A 15,953-nucleotide genomic window follows, 5' to 3' on the forward strand; every position below is an offset into this window, starting at 1 on the left:
AGGAAACTTAGAAGGCATCCAAACATGTTAAATTATAGGTGTCTTAACTGTGCATTTGCAAGTAACTTCAATTCTAGCCTATAATGACACCATGCAAAACAAATGTACAATTATAATTAGTATATTATGGTATTAGCTGGTCTGGATTAAATTCAACTGGTTTCTAAAAAACATATTTGATTTTTCAATTTTGACTCGTGGTCACAACAGATGAGTTAAGTTTTCTAAGTGCCTTTACTACAGCATTTCCAAATTTTAATATGTTTACATTTATTTTAAAAATGTACACCTGGACCCTAACTCTGAATTTCCTGAATTAGTAATGCTTGTTTCAGTGATGATTACAACAACATCCCCTGTAATGTGTTTATTCTGTGAACTACAGATATGTACCCTCCACCTTGGGTCCAATTTAAGCAAGTTTTCTCAGGATTCCTTTTGTAAAAGATTATTTAAATGTTCAGAAATGAACCCCAAACAAGAATGCCAGAGAATGTTACACGTTGTATTTCTAATGGTTTGGCGATATGCATCATCATCTTTAAGCCTTTTTTACTTTAGCTTTAAGGGCTAATTTCACCAGTGCCACGTGGTTGCTTTATCCCACTCTGGAGCAGTGCAAAGCAGCCAGTTTCCCTTTCCTCTTTTTCTTTGTGCACATACTCACCTCACCACAGTTTTTCCTTCTACTTGTTGCACAGATTTGGTGCAACAAGTAGTTTGAGACTTTTTTGGATTAATGGACATTTTTTGTAATCCTTCATAATGGAAAGTGTATTCTTCAGCTTCTATTGACAGTTAAAAGGTATCCTACAGATAATTATATTAACAACTGCCCTCCTCCAAAATGGCTGCCATCTCTTACTGGGGTCAGAGGGACTGAAGCCAGTGTGGACCATTGCAAAAGGTGCTCTCTTTCAAAAGATGCCTACTGCTTCCCATTGTTCCCAACACAAGTGAAGCCAACCTGGCGTCAACGAAGATGGTGGCTCCCCTATGCTGTCAGCATCTTAGGGCACGTCTTCACTAGCAACGTTAAAGCGCTGGTGACCAGAGACCAGCCAGATGGGGGGGGGGGCGGAAATTGGGGGTGCAGATGGGGAATTGTTTTGAGTTGGGAGGGGAGCTGAAGGAAAGGGGAATAAAACAAAAACAGGGAGGAGTTTTGATGGAAATAAGGCTAAAAAGGCAAGAAAATTGGCAGACTAGAAATAGCAACAAAGCTCCATTTTTAGAGCAAAAAGCAGACAACTTCAGTTTGTATTTTTTACATATAAGCTTTTCCCAAAAAACTTTTAGGCATGAGCAATTTGCAGAAATGCCAGCATTAGCAACATTCATTTTTCCTGACGCTCCTCCCACCCTAAAATTTTAATTCAAGGAATTTAGCAAACACAGCAGGACAAGGAATAATATTAAATACTTGAAGGGATTCAATCAGCCTAATGTGGTAAACAAACATTTCTACACCTCTACCTCGATACGCTGTCCTCAGGAGCCAAAAAAAAAATCTTACCGTGTTATAGGTGAAACCGCGTTATATTGAACTTGCTTTGATCCACCAGAGTGCGCAGCCCCCCCCCCCCACCCCCCCGAAGCACTGCTTTACCGCATTATATCCAAATTCGTGTTATATCGGGTCTCACTGTATCGGGATAGAGGTGTACCACTTTTATAAGTAAAATCTTAAATCTAAGAGTGATTTGAATAAATCTGTCTGACCTGACACTATTTATGGAGTTTACAGTTTTACATTTCTTTCAGCTTCGGCAATAAAAAAATCAAACCAGTTTCACTGGCAAAATCAGTGTCAGTTTCACGTTCTCAGTGCATGGGGACGGTAGTTAAAAAACAAGCTGTTCAAGTGGATTTATTTGTAAATTGTTGACATGTTTCCATTTGTCCTAGGCTTTAAAAGGAGCTCCAGTTTGCCAAAAAGTTATATTTTGGACCAGATACAGGCTGACCTATAATAAAAGTTTATCGCTATTGTTTGCAGTATCCTTTTACCAGCACATACACAAGCCCCTAGCATCTTAAAACTTAGAAATAAAAGCCTGTTTCTTACACAGTGACTAGCTTAGTACTAGTGCAGAGCCTGCACAAGGCAGGACCTTGCAAAAGAGAAGTGTAAGGAGAAGTGTAAAAACAGTGGTGAAAAAAGATACACCCAGCAGGCCTTGAGGATACTGGACCTTTTTTTGGATATTTAACTATGCAGCTTCACTGGTGAGAGCACTAGGTGCGACAGGGCACCAGCATTTTCACCCCCTTTGTCATTTTACACAGCTCAGAGTAGGTGTAGGCAACAGTGCTGGTGAGCAAATGTTGTCTTGTCTACATTAGCACTCAAATCAGTTCAGCAGCAGCAGCGGTAGTGCAGACAATTCTCTATCAAATTATAATTACCGGTATGTTATATCAAACTGAAAAAAGTTAGCAACTGTATTTGACAATATTGTCCTGATAAATCAGTCTCATTTTATTCCATCAAGGGATTGGCAGCAGCATTTTAGAGTTTTCAGATTTAAAATTTATGTCCGCTGACCTGACATCAATTCCAGCTTTAAAAACAAAAAATCCCTTTCTCCCCCAAAACCTCACCAACTAGCGTATTGTTCCACACCTCTCAAACATTAAATTTCTACCAATGCAAGATAAGATTGTAAAGATTTAGGGTGGCCTTCCAGACTCTCTGGGGAGTTGGGGAGGGGGAGATTGATCTGTTTTGCTTTCGGTCTTTCTAGATTCCTTTCAATTTCTTAAGTGTTAGGTGGTCAGACTCCACCCCATCTGCTCCCCAGCTGGGTGCTACTTATTACCTTGCCAACAGGCAATCCCCTCAGCAATCCTCTCAATTTATTTCAGTAAGACAAAAAGGCATTGCCCTAATGGCCCTGCCTACCACCAACACTGAAGTCTTTGATGTTGGAAGATAACAGGACCACTTCCTCTGTGTTCTGCTAATGACCGAGGCCTGTTACAGTCTTCAGCTGTAAACAACTTACTGTCAAACACCACAGCAAAGGCAACTAAGGGATTGCCTAGGCTAAGCAGGGTGGTGTATTCCTAAAATCTTGTTATCCAACTTATTTGAATCAACATGTTTTGAAACCACTGTAGATTGGTGTAAATTGTATTTTAACACATTGGAGGCCACCTCAAATATCTATTAAAAATACAACTTACCCTGTTGAGATAGGGTTTTACAAACAAGTTCACCAACACGTTTTTTAAAACCCACACCTCTTTTATCCTAGTCTAGACATACCCTGAGATGCAGGTCAGCAGGAGCGGCAGACTGAATTAACTCATTTACAACATCCTTTTCAGATTTTTAACGGAGTTTCCTCCAAAACCTCAGCGCGAGTTTAAATAAATTTCCCTTTCTACAAAACTTCCTACTGGGGTTATTTGCATGCTTTCGAGACAACTCAACATAGGGGGCTCAATATCCTAACTCCTATCCCCACTTAAGCAGAGTTTATCTTCTCTTTTCTAAGAAATTGCTAAGTTTTACATAAAGTTCATCAGCATGGCAGAAACCTACCACTTCTATCTATCCTTAAGTTCCAATATCATGGCAACATTCCTTTTAAAGCCTGTCAACACCAATCCTTCAGCCAACTAGCGGGATTGCTAAAATGGGAACATGAACTGATTCTCCAAGGACTGAGCACTGCACCTCCACAGCCCTCTACCCTGATATAACGCGACCCGATATAACACAAATTCAGATATAATGTGGTAACGCAGCGCTCCAGCGGATCAAAGCAAGTTCAATATAACGCGGTTTCACCTATAAAACGGTAAGATTTTTTGGCTCCTGAGGACAGCGTTTTATCGGGGTAGAGATGTACTAGACAACTGGGTTAGTCTCAAAAACCAAGCATTTAAGCAGTTTGTATCAACATTTTAGAAAAAAGACTCAACCAAGCTAGTCTACAAGGTCTGAATACAGCTTCTTCTAGACCTGTCAATATGGATTTGCTAGAGATGTGGGAAGAATTCCCTATTCCATGTGCTGAACCCATAGCTTCATTTTCCTTATGGCCTGGAAGTAAGAAATCTCTCCTCCATAACTGGCTTTCCTGTGTGGCAGTATCACTAACCTTTCAGCTTGACCCTCACCCTCTAAATTTCGCTTTTATATATATATATATTTTCCCCTCAATTCTGAATTATTTGTAGGATTCACATTTACAAGATCTTGCAGATCAACACTTTTTGTGCTTCCCCAGTCCAGAATGGTCATTAACAGGTTCACTCATCATGAAATCAGGTGTCTTCTGCCAGCTGTTTTAAGTGTGAAAAAAATTAGAAAGGAATGGTGAGAGAAAGTAAAAGAAGCAGAGAAAAGAATGAGGCAGAGTTAGGAGGAAAAGGTTGAATGTGATAATACACATACGACTCTTTGCAGATTGGCACTGTAAGCCATGTGGCTAATTTCTGCTTTAAAAAAAAAAGTTGAGGCACAGTCTGCTACTCAATCATCCAACTGATGCAAATAAAGCATCAACATCAACGGAAGTAAAAAACAATAATCTAATTACTAAGACAAACCCTTGTGCATGCCAGCTTGAAGAAATTCAACGTTACTGTATTACTGGGATTCTATTAGCTACCATATCCTCCTTTTTGCTCAAACTTGGGGCACATTAAATATTTCTACATGGTTTCTATGGAACAGATCTGACATCTGACAACTCTTGGCTCAGGAACAAAGCTGACATCCTAAGCAGGCCTGGAAGGAGTTGTGATGTACTAGACCCTACATAAGCCACTCATCTCTGAGCTCCAGAAACCCCAATGATTTTCTGTGTTCTGGCTCACTGTAGAGGACTACAGTGCACAACCCCCAAGAATGAGCCTCCAGAAACTGGGAGAGAGAGAAACAGCCTACAATTTAATATCTATGTTGTAGCAGTACTTCTTGTGCTACCCACAGTATGAACATAAAAGTGATAGCTGCTGCCCTAGAGAGCTGAATTAGCATATTTATGAAGTTTTGTTCTGTGTTTCTCTAGCTTAGGTACTTATATAGCCCCCATTACTATACTGAGAGCCTCAAAATCTAACGTGTTTATCCTCACTGCACCCCTAAAAGGTAGGAATGTATTAGCCCATTCTATCAGATAGAATTACTGATTTATCACTCCAAACTCTCAAATGTAGCTCCATCTTAGTGGGTGTTTTTTAATTACAAAGAGTTCCCAGACAAAAACCTCACACATTAGCACCAAACAAGGAACTGAAAGAAATACTACCATGTGGTCTCTGTAATAATTTGAATTGAACACAAGTAATATTAACCTTTTTTAATTTTTAAAAAATTCTAACGTCAAGATTCACTGGTATGCTCTGGCTGCTCTACTATGTGGTGGTTATTGGGTTTTTTTGGTTAAAGATTTTTCATGCTGCTACTCAGTTTACTTAGATGCAAGATGGTAAGTCATAATAGTCTATTTTTAGATTAAAAGAATTACAACAGATTTAGATCATATGGTTCTTTGGGACTGGGACAGTATTTTTGTTTTGCATTTGGTACAGCATCCAGCACAATGGGCACTGGTCCATGACTAGGGCTCTTAGGTACTATCGCGCTAAAAAAATAATAAATCAAGAGTTAAATTCCGCATATGCCAAACAACCTCTGATTTGTAACCTGTGTTCCTAACAACACAAGGAATGTATAAGATCAGAGTTAAACATGCAGAATATATTTATTCACAGTATTACTGCAGCCATTTCTTAATGTTCTCTTCAAACCCAGTCACTGAACCAGATGTGGCTTTTCCACACACCCAGATTTCAAAGATCCTTCCAATACCTCAGCCATCAGCTGCATTTAGGATGGGGTTTCTGCTTTTACTTTTAACTTACCTTTAGTTAAACTATATTCATTAATATTTAAAATAAACTGAAGAGTTTTAATATGTTTCTAATTAAGTAGCTGTTATCTTCCTTTTGTATTTTTACTGTGAAAGCATTATGCTTTTCTCCCCTTGGTATCTTAGACAAGAGCTGTGATCTCCAAAAGGAAATGCAGCAGGTTTACTGCACAGGCCAAGAGGCTCAGAAGTAGAATATAAAATGATAATCCCAGCTCTGATACTAATTCATGGCATTCATAAAAGTTTGTGCTTTGAGGATTTCAGATGCCCAATGGCAAAAATCCAGGAACTGATTTTCAGAGGGTCCTGAGCACCAACAGTTCCAACTGAAGTCTCACTTACACACTGTAGGTTTTCAGCACCTCTGATAATCACATTCTAGATGTCTAAAATTAAGCACTCAGATTGAGACCATCTTTGAAAATGCAACTTATCCTCAGAACCTCGGTATCACCATCTGTAAGATGGGGGCAAACAAAATACAACTACCAAGAATTGCTGAATCTCTTGATTTTATTGAGAGTTTTGCAATATTTGGTGTGGTACCTAAAGTCCTAGCTACAGAAGACAAATGATTACATGCAAGTGTTGGCTTTCATTTAAAAGAAAAAAAAATTCTAGCCTTCAGAGTTCCAGAGGAAAACATGAACTGAATATACTCTAAAAGGTTAAAACAAAACAGAAGGCAAATCAAAAGCACTCAATTTTCGGGGAGTTAGGGAGGATGGTTTAAATCTCATTTTCAAGATCTGGTTTAAGGTCTGATTTATGACTTTTAAATGTTTGAGTTTGGCTAAACTGCCTACAAGGGTGTTATGAAGATTAATATTTGAAGTGCTTTGAAAGTGGGCAGTGCTGTATAAGTGGTGTGTTACTTATTACAACTTTGGAGAAGATAGTAGTTTAGGGACTGATTCTGTCATGCGTCTCACGCTGACCAGTACTTCACTTGGCAAGAAGTTCTACTGACATCAGCAGGATTACCTGCAGAGTCAGGTACTACTCAGGGAGAGTAAGGATGGCTGAATTGGGTCCTTACCTGTGTATCTGGTCAAATTCATTTCTGCCTACCAAAATTCTTCCTGTAGTTTGAAGGGGTATGGTAATTTTCTTCTATCCTTGTCCTGTATTTAGACTTGTTGTGCGCTGTTGAACAGCTGCTGCATTCTACCATAGAAGTGGCACTATTTAATTCTGTAACACCTTTCATACAAAATGATCCTTGAATGCAGAAATGCCTTCACCCACACTCTGCTTAAATTCGTCCGTGTTCCTATTCTGAGATGGTTATATTTGTAATAGATCCCCACTCACCCACACAGAGTGGAATTCTGCTAGCTGATGCTTACTACTTGTCACGTGGCACTGCCCAAAACTCCCAACCATACTTGGGGACCCATTGTGCTAGGCACTGGTCAGAGCCATACACTAAGAGACAGTCCCTGTTCTGAAAAGCTGGAGATAGTTGTTGGCAGTTATACAGCAGCAATGAGGCATGTTACACCTCCAAACCAAGATAGCTTTACAAGATTAGAACTTTGAGCCTAGAACAAGTTACATGTCAAATTGTGCACAGTCTCATGTGGAAACAGCATGATGTCCCTATTTATGAAAGGATGATGCAACAAAGATGCATGCGAATAGTGTTGGCATTTCCTTTGATTTGCTGCTGACAAGGAAGTTCCTTCCTGAATAATGAAAAGACATCACCTAGTGCAACAAGGGAGAGGGTGGGGTAGAGGATAGGGGATACTGAAAGGAGAGGCTTTTTGCCCTTCACACACAGGGGACATTGTAGCAGCAGGCACAGCTGGTGGTAGACAAAAGGGAAGATTCTCTTAACCACTTGAGCGACTTACCTGAATAGCCTGGCGTCCTTGCTGAGCATCTGCTAGCAGTTGAATGGTGAGGGTTCTGGAATCCTGGAGGGCATCTTGGAGGTAGATAAAGCTATGACCCACATGTCGTCCCATGGTGCATTCCCGGCAGATAGGGACAGAACAAGTGTCACAGTAGAAATGCAGCACCTGGAAAAGGACACAGAAAAAAAAATTGTATGACACACTAAGCCACCCACAGAAGAAAATACATATCTTAACCATAAGAGGAGATATTATGAAGTGTTCACAACAGCTTCTATAGAGGAAAAGCGATCCCTCTTGTAAGCAGCCACTCATACGTGGACAAAAATAAACTAGAAGTGTTATTGTTTTCTTTGCAATACAATACCAGGATGTCCATCCCACCCTTCTCTCAAGAACGGAAACCATCTGCCAACACTCACCCATTTGGGTATGTCACCTATTGCATGTTTCGGATAACTTTTCTTGAATATACAAACATTGCATAAAGTTACTGAGCCATTTAAATTTACTGTACTATTGTTGCACTGGGCACATCAAGCAAAAAAAACCAAGGACAATCCTCTCTCTAATCTTTCAGTTTGTCTGCAAGACAGAACATACAAGGCAAACTGGATGCAAAAGCTTGCCATCATCATCAAAGGTGGTGTCAAAGCCAAGAACTGTGGCAATTCTCCTGTGCCAGCCAGCACTCTCACTGTCAGTGGAACTTCAGGGAAGGAGCTGGAATTAGCAGGAAGAAACTATACACTGTAAATTAGTTACAGAATTTAAAGATTAGCCTATCCGCATTTTTAAGACAAATGGAACCATGTTGGTTAATAAAACTAAACCAAATCCCAAACCTACATTCACTTCAGAGTGAAACTCTGTACGCCATATAATGTATTTATTCACTAGCAGTAACTGCTTGCATGTTTGCATTCCACCCAACAGAGGGAAGTGGTACACAGATGTAGCATCCTATACAGATTTGTGTTTTGTTAGAAGTTAAATCAGTTGAGCTTTAAAAAAAAAAAACAGATCTGTGGAGGAGTGTAAAAACCACCAAACAACCTCAGAACAAGAAAGTTCAGAGTGAAATCTAAAACTCTAACTTATACCTACACAAAGCATTCTTGACGTAGTAGATCATAAAAAGTCCTAGAAAATCCAAAACGCTGTCAAAAAGCCAAATCCACTGTATAATGCAAGTAAAGTCTTATACCATAAGTCAGGTTTTCCATCGCATGATGAAAAATCTACTCCACAGGAATGACCAAGAGCAAAACAGAAACAAGAACCAGGTAATGTTCATCTGACCATGGAGCGGTGGTGGGGTGGGAGGCAAGGCAACCAAATCTAATGGCAACCAACATTCTCTCAGTACCAACTTGATTTATTTATTTATTTTTGGAGGCGGTGGCTCGGGGGAAGGAGACTACCATCCTGATTTCCTTTTCCTAAAATTTACTCCATTTATTGATCCTGTTTGCCTGGCTTATTATGCTCATTCCTCCACCTCGTGTGGACACATTTAATATTATGTAGGAACATATCTGTAGCAGCAAACAAGGTTGTGTGTGTGTAGTTAATCTTTATCTCTGGGTAAGATTTTGAAGGAGGTTTTCAACAAAACCTTTTTAAAAAATGAACAGGAGTACTTGTGGCACCTTAGAGACTAACAAATTTATTTGAGCATAAGCTTTTGTGGGCTACAGCCCACGTCATCGGATGCATAGCCCACGAAAGCTTATGCTCAAATAAATTTGTTAGTCTCTATAAGGTGCCACAAGTACTCCTGTTCTTTTTGCGGATACAGACTAATATGGCTGCTACTCTGAAGCCTTTAAAAAATTAGTTACATTTCTGGACACAGACTGTTCTGCTAGAGAAATTAAAGCATCCTTATTAGCATCTGAACAAGACTGATACCTCAAACATTCTAAATATTTTGAACATTTTGAAAAATATCAAGCAGCTTTAAGTTCTAAATATTAAATTTGGAACTGTGCATCTTCCTGTACTAGAAAATTCCTTTTGTGCATAATGTGATAAGTCAGTTTACTATATTATAGTTCTCTCTTGCAGCGGTGTATTTTCAATGTAAGCTTTCAAAGAACATACATTAAATACTGCTGGGCCATCCAACTTTTAAACTAGGGGGAAAAAAAAAAGGATGAAAAGCCATGCAAGGTATCAAGTCAAATGAATCTGATATTATTTAAAAACATGCAACATGGATTATGTATCTCACTATCAAGGACGACAGCGGAAAAGAAAATGGCGATCATATGAGCAAGAGTCCAGCAGGAAGTTAAACCTGTCATTAGCTCTCTCAAACAGCTAATGCCAGAAGCAAAGCTAGGGCAAAGGCCAGGGAACTGTCCTGTCACACAGATCCAGATGCTGCTGCTGCCCAGAATACAATGCCTAATGTAGGAGTCATTCAGGCCACAGATAGAGAAACTAATCAAGCAGTTGCTCAATCAACCCACTCCCGCCCTCCCTCTCCTGACAGAATATGGATGCAAAGAAAATAATCACATTTTTAATGAAACCAACTAACAAAGCTGACAATTTTATTTCAGATATGCAGATTACATAGGGAACATGGTAAAGTCTTAAGGCAGAATTGAATACCCAACCTTCTCATTCGAGTGAACAAGCTGTTGGCAATTTTCTAGGGCAAAGGTCCCCAATCTGTGGGGCACGCCCCACTAAGGGGCAAGGAAGAACATTCCAGGGGCTGCGGCAGGGGCCTGGGCCAGGCAGGAAGCGCCACCCAGCCCCACTCCTGGCCTGGGCCGAGGCCCCACATGCCGGCCCCATGCGTGGGGCCCCAGCCTCAGCTCTGCTCCCACCCCCAGCCTCAGGCCCTTACCCCGTCCATGTCCTCCTCCTCCCCCACTCCAGAGCTGTGACCCCACTTCTGGCCCCGGCTTGGAGGGAGTGAGGGAGCATGGATGGGGTGGGGTGCAGTACGTGAGGTAGAAAGTTTGGGGACCACTGTTCTAAGGTGATGTATCAAGAGGCTTTGCACTCTAGATTTAATTACTGTGTACAGATGTGGTCTCCTCACCTCAAAAAAGATATTCTAGCACTAGAAAAGGTTCAGAAAAGGGCAACTAAAATGATTAGGGGTTTGGAGAGGGTCCCATATGAGGAAAGATTAAAGAGGCTCTTCAGCTTGGAAAAGAGGAGACTAAGGGGGGATATGATAGAGGTATATAAAATCATGAGTGATGTTGAGAAAGTGGATAAGGAAAAGTTATTTACTTATTCCCATAATACAAGAACTAGGGGTCACCAAATGAAATTAATGGGCAGCAGGTTTAAAACAAATAAAAGGAAGTTCTTCTTCACGCAGCGCACAGTCAACTTGTGGAACTCCTTACCTGAGGAGGTTGTGAAGGCTAGGACTACAACAGTGTTTAAAAGAGAACTGGCTAAATTCATGGTGGTTAAGTCCATAAACGGCTATTAGCCAGGATGGGTAAGGAATGGTGTCCCTAGCCTCTGTTCTTCAGAGAATGGAGATGGATGGCAGGAGAGAGATCACTTGATCATTACCTGTTAGGTTCACTCCCTCTGGGGCACCTGGTATTGGCCACTGTCGGTAGACAGATACTGGGCTAGATGGACCTTTGGTCTGACCCGGTACGGAGAAAGAGAATCAGCGGGGGACCACCACTTACTATGACCATGCTTACTCCAGCTCCACCACCCTTTAATAAAGTTCAGCTTTTAAAAAAAAAATTATATCTATATCCCCCCTGAGAACAACATATGTTCACTCTGCAATGAAGATGACTAGACAGTGAAGGCAGCTGGGGGAGGATAGGAGTGTAGTCAACTTCAAGATGACCTGTTAGAATCTTCTAAACCAGCAGTTCTCAAATTGTGAGTCAGGATCCCAAAGTGGGTCGTGACCCCCTTTGAATGGGGTCGCCAGGGCTGGCTTCAACTTGCTTCAGCCCTTGGCAGCAGGACTCAGATTGCAGGCCCCCTGGTCTGGGGTTGAAGCCTTGAGCTTCAGCTTGGCCCCCATGCCTGGGCTTTGTTCCCCCCCTCCCCAGGCGGTGAGGCTTGGGTGAGCTCAGGCTCAGACCCCCTCCTGGGGTCATGAAGTAATTTCTGTTGTCACAAGGGGGTCGTGGTGCAATGAAGTTTGAGAACCCCTGCTCTAAGCACAAGTTGGAAAAGGCAAAAAGTACATTACTCTTTTGGAGCCAACTTCAGTTTTAATACTTATACCTTCATACAACATAATGCAACATATTACAGGCAATTTAGCTGCACTGGTTTCTTTATTTATCTGAGTGTTAGAGTCTGTATACATCCCAATGTACCCGCAAAGAATCAGAGGGCCAGACTGTCCCCTTCGTTACCGTAACTGTAAGAAATTCAGATCTGGGTGACGGAAGGGAGTTGTGTCAGCAGGGCTCTGTGGGCAGAAGCATAGCATCATGCCCACCGACAGCCAACTCCACAATGAATTAGTGAGTAAGAAAACTGACTACCATCATTTATTATTCACAGTCTCCTTCTCTGAACCCAACCCCAAGGTTCAGGGCCAGCAGCCGAGTTTCCTGTCCCTCGCTTGTTTTTTGGTGGTGTTTATTTTGCTTCCCCCACCACCAAACAGGGCCACCTGAGACCAATAAATCTAATGGACTGTGATATCTGTAGCTCAGAATAAAGTTTTGTATTGATTCTAATTGGGAAGGATTAAGATCTAAACAAACACAGATCTTGCACCAAAACAGTTAGAGATGCCAGTTTTTTCTTGCAGTAGAAAGATACATATTTGTCTGCTTGAAACAGAACCCTTATATGTACTAAATTTGTAGAGAACCACATATAAAAGACCCTCCTAATCTGCTGCCCCCCCACCCCCAATTCCCATTTCTGGAGTACCAGACTGAAATCGGAAGGGTTTGGCTCATGATTATTGGACATCATATATATTTAAAAAAACTATGACTAATCTTGGATTAATAAAAACAGTCTGTAGAAGGATAAAAAGTTAATCTTCCATTACAGAAGAGCATTCTATCATGACAAAATGTATTTATTTAATCTAATTTTTAAAAACAGAATTAGGTTTTACGTTTGCCTCAGACAAGTTTCAAAAGATTTCAAGTTCTCAACCGCATCCCCTAAAACCAAACATATATAGCTACCTTGCAAAAAGTTATCTTTCTTGGTGTATATTTGGGGGTGCCTTCCACTTAAATTGTTATTTTCTTGTTTTTAAAAACCGTAAGGGCGGGAAGCATACGATTGTTTTTTTCCCTTGAGACTTCATTTTTTGTCCCACTTGAAGATACACAGATAATGAAAGGGCAGGGGCAGATTGCCACATTGTAATTTAACGGATAGGATTTTGGAATGACCTCTAAGCCATGATAGCGTTATTAACTGCTGCCCATTCATCCGCAGTTCCCCAATTTAAGAACAAATATTATGTGAATATAGCCTCAGAAATAAACAGCCATCTTGTGTGGGGCAGGCAGTGTAGAAAAGGAAAATAGGAGATTAAATTAAAAAAAAATTAATTAGGGATCACATGAACAACATTTACTGGATTTACTTTTGGTCTTGTAATTATTACTAGGCTGTTCTTCTCTAAAGATAGTTAAGGAATAAGAGATTTTATTTTTTATTTTTAAATATACCATTCTCCACTTTGTTAAACTCTGGGCAATTTTAATCAGTTAACTGTAAGACTACTGGAAAGATAGACATGAAATATGTAAAAAGGAAGAGTAACAAATGTTATCACTTTGAGAATTCAAGATTATCACAATTAATATTTTAAGAGGCTCCCTCAAAAAAAATACATCATCCTGAGAAGGAGAAAGGCAGGAAGGTGTTGATGGGAATGATTTTAAAGATGGTTAACGGTGATTTATTCAAAAGAAGTTAACCATGGGTTGATTATTTCCAAATAGAAAATATTTCCTTAAATTGGTGGCATACAATTTTAACACACAAAACAATAAAGGCAGCCTACTTCAAATTAAACAGAGTCAGTGAACCCTATCAGAGGGCTATTCATCTTTTACAGCCACAGGAGCTCAAGAAATACGACAGCAAGACAATAAACATGATTGCTTCAGGAAAGGCTGTACAGTGCACTGTAAAAACATTTTACAACAGCAGATTCCTGGGTGTCGTCCTCCCCATTTTTTGGTCCCTCTGTTTTCAAAGGGGATGGGGGGATGGGTGGAGATGTTGTTAAATGTCCCCTGGGATTCCACAGCAATCAATCAGCATCTGATGAATGGCTACTAAAGTTAAACTCTGACCCGACTCTACAATTCCCACACCAGCTCTCCCCTTCTTACTGTTGACCAGCTTCCAGAATGCCCCACCCACCTACCTCCCCTCACCAAAATTTCCGAAATACCAGGCACAGACAAAAGCACTGGAATGTAGTAGCCACGAGGAAAATTCAGTGAAAACAGCAGTTGAGGAGCCATCTCTTTAAACACAAGTTAAAAGTGTCCTCTTGGTGAAGCCAATGGGTGCCTTTTCACCCCACAGCTCACACTGAAAACTTTGGATTTGTCTCTCTGTAAAAAATGTGTATTTTTTAAAATGTGTTTGCATGTAGCTATATCTCTAAGAGGGAACAAATAGATTTCTTCAAGTTCTTATGCTATCCCAGCATCATATGCACAAACAATATTGACACTGAATGTGACAGACAAGAATAGTTTTTAAAACTACAACATTAAGAACCTACTGATGGGGACAAAAATATTTGGAAGTTAAAGAAAGCCAGACATTAGGGCTCTAAAGTTTACTGTAATGTTTACACATTATTTCTCATTCTGCCCTAGGAACAGATACAAAATATATGGTGAAAAATAGCAGCATGGGGGGGGGGGGAATGAAGCACCTCAGGTTTTACACTTTTGAAACAAGCTCAACAATACTTTAACGGAGTCCAATATCAATTTAAAAAGGCAAAAAGCATACCTATTCCATTCAGCCCAGAACTCTGGAAGTTCACAGAGCAAAAAGCATTTCACTTCTTTTAGCTGTATTGACTACTGTATCTATTACTGCTGTTGCTTGCTTGGTAGCAAGTGCAGTAGTTAAGGTTGTCAGACTATGGAAGTTTTAAAATGCTACAAACATTTTAAACACATTTTCCAATTAAAAATGTGTTTGGTTTCTGTTTAAGAACAATGTTTTAGAAGAGTTTGAGAAAAGTCCTTTTGGCTGTGTGACTTCAGAAGCATATTTTTCCATCCTCCCTTCCTTTTGGGGGGGGTGGGGGGGGGGGGGGAGAAAAAAAAGCAGCATATATATAAAATAAAAATCAAACTATGTGAAAAATGAATATTTGGGTTCCAATACTCAAATGTGCGTGAATAGTCATAGCTCAACTGCAGTCAATAGAGCTATGACATTTTACTCAAAATGTTATCAATGGTTCACTGTCAAACTGGGAGGACAGGTATCAGTGGGTTCCTTCCAGGGCCAGTCTTGGGTCTGGTACTATTCAATATTTTCATTAATGACTTGAATAATGGACTGGGAAGTACGCTTCTAAAATTTGCAAATGACACCAAGCTGAAAAGAGTTGCAAGCACTTTGGAGGACAGAGTTAGAATTCAAAACGACTTTTGCAAATTAGAGAATTAGTGTGAAATTAATAAGATGGCATTCAATAAACACAAGTGCAAAGTACTACACTTAGGAAGGGGGCGAAAATCAAATGTACAACTACAAAATGGGAAATAATTGGTTAGGCAGTAGTACTGCTGAAAAGGATCTGGGGGGTGCAGTGGATCACAAATTGAATATGAGTCAACAACAACATGAAGCTGCAAAACAGGCTAAATATAACTTTAAAGTGTACTAACAACAATGTTGTATGCAAGACTTAGGAGGTAATTATTAATTCTACTCAGCATAGGTGAGGCCTTAGCTGGAGTACTGCATCCAGTTCTGGGTGCCACACTTTAGGAAAGATGTGGACAAACTGGAGCGTCCCGAGGAGAGCAACAAAAATTATGAAAAAAGTTTAGAAAACCTGGCCTATGAGGAGAGGTTAAAAAACTGGGCATGTTTGGTCTTGAGAAAAGATGACAGAGGGAACCTGATATCAGTCTTTAAATATGGTAAGGAAGGGCTGTTACAAAGAGGATGATAATCAATTGTTCTCCACAACCACTGAAGGTAGGATGAGAAGTAATGG

At 40.2% G+C, this 15,953-nt stretch overlaps 1 protein-coding gene across 2 annotated transcripts in view; it reads right to left on the reverse strand.

Moving 5' to 3' along the window:
- The window catches only part of TRIM71 (tripartite motif containing 71), a 96,945-nt gene that overhangs the window by 20,027 nt on the left and 60,965 nt on the right, over positions 1 to 15,953 (reverse strand). For both annotated transcript variants that reach the window (XM_039527241.1, XM_039527240.1), the window contains one exon: positions 7,754 to 7,921. In XM_039527241.1, the coding sequence (XP_039383175.1) occupies positions 7,754 to 7,921 (168 nt within the window). The remainder of the gene's footprint in view (positions 1 to 7,753; positions 7,922 to 15,953) is intronic.

The sequence above is a fragment of the Mauremys reevesii genome, linkage group 2 (assembly GCF_016161935.1).
Source record: "Mauremys reevesii isolate NIE-2019 linkage group 2, ASM1616193v1, whole genome shotgun sequence".
Taxonomy (NCBI): Eukaryota; Metazoa; Chordata; order Testudines; family Geoemydidae; genus Mauremys; species Mauremys reevesii.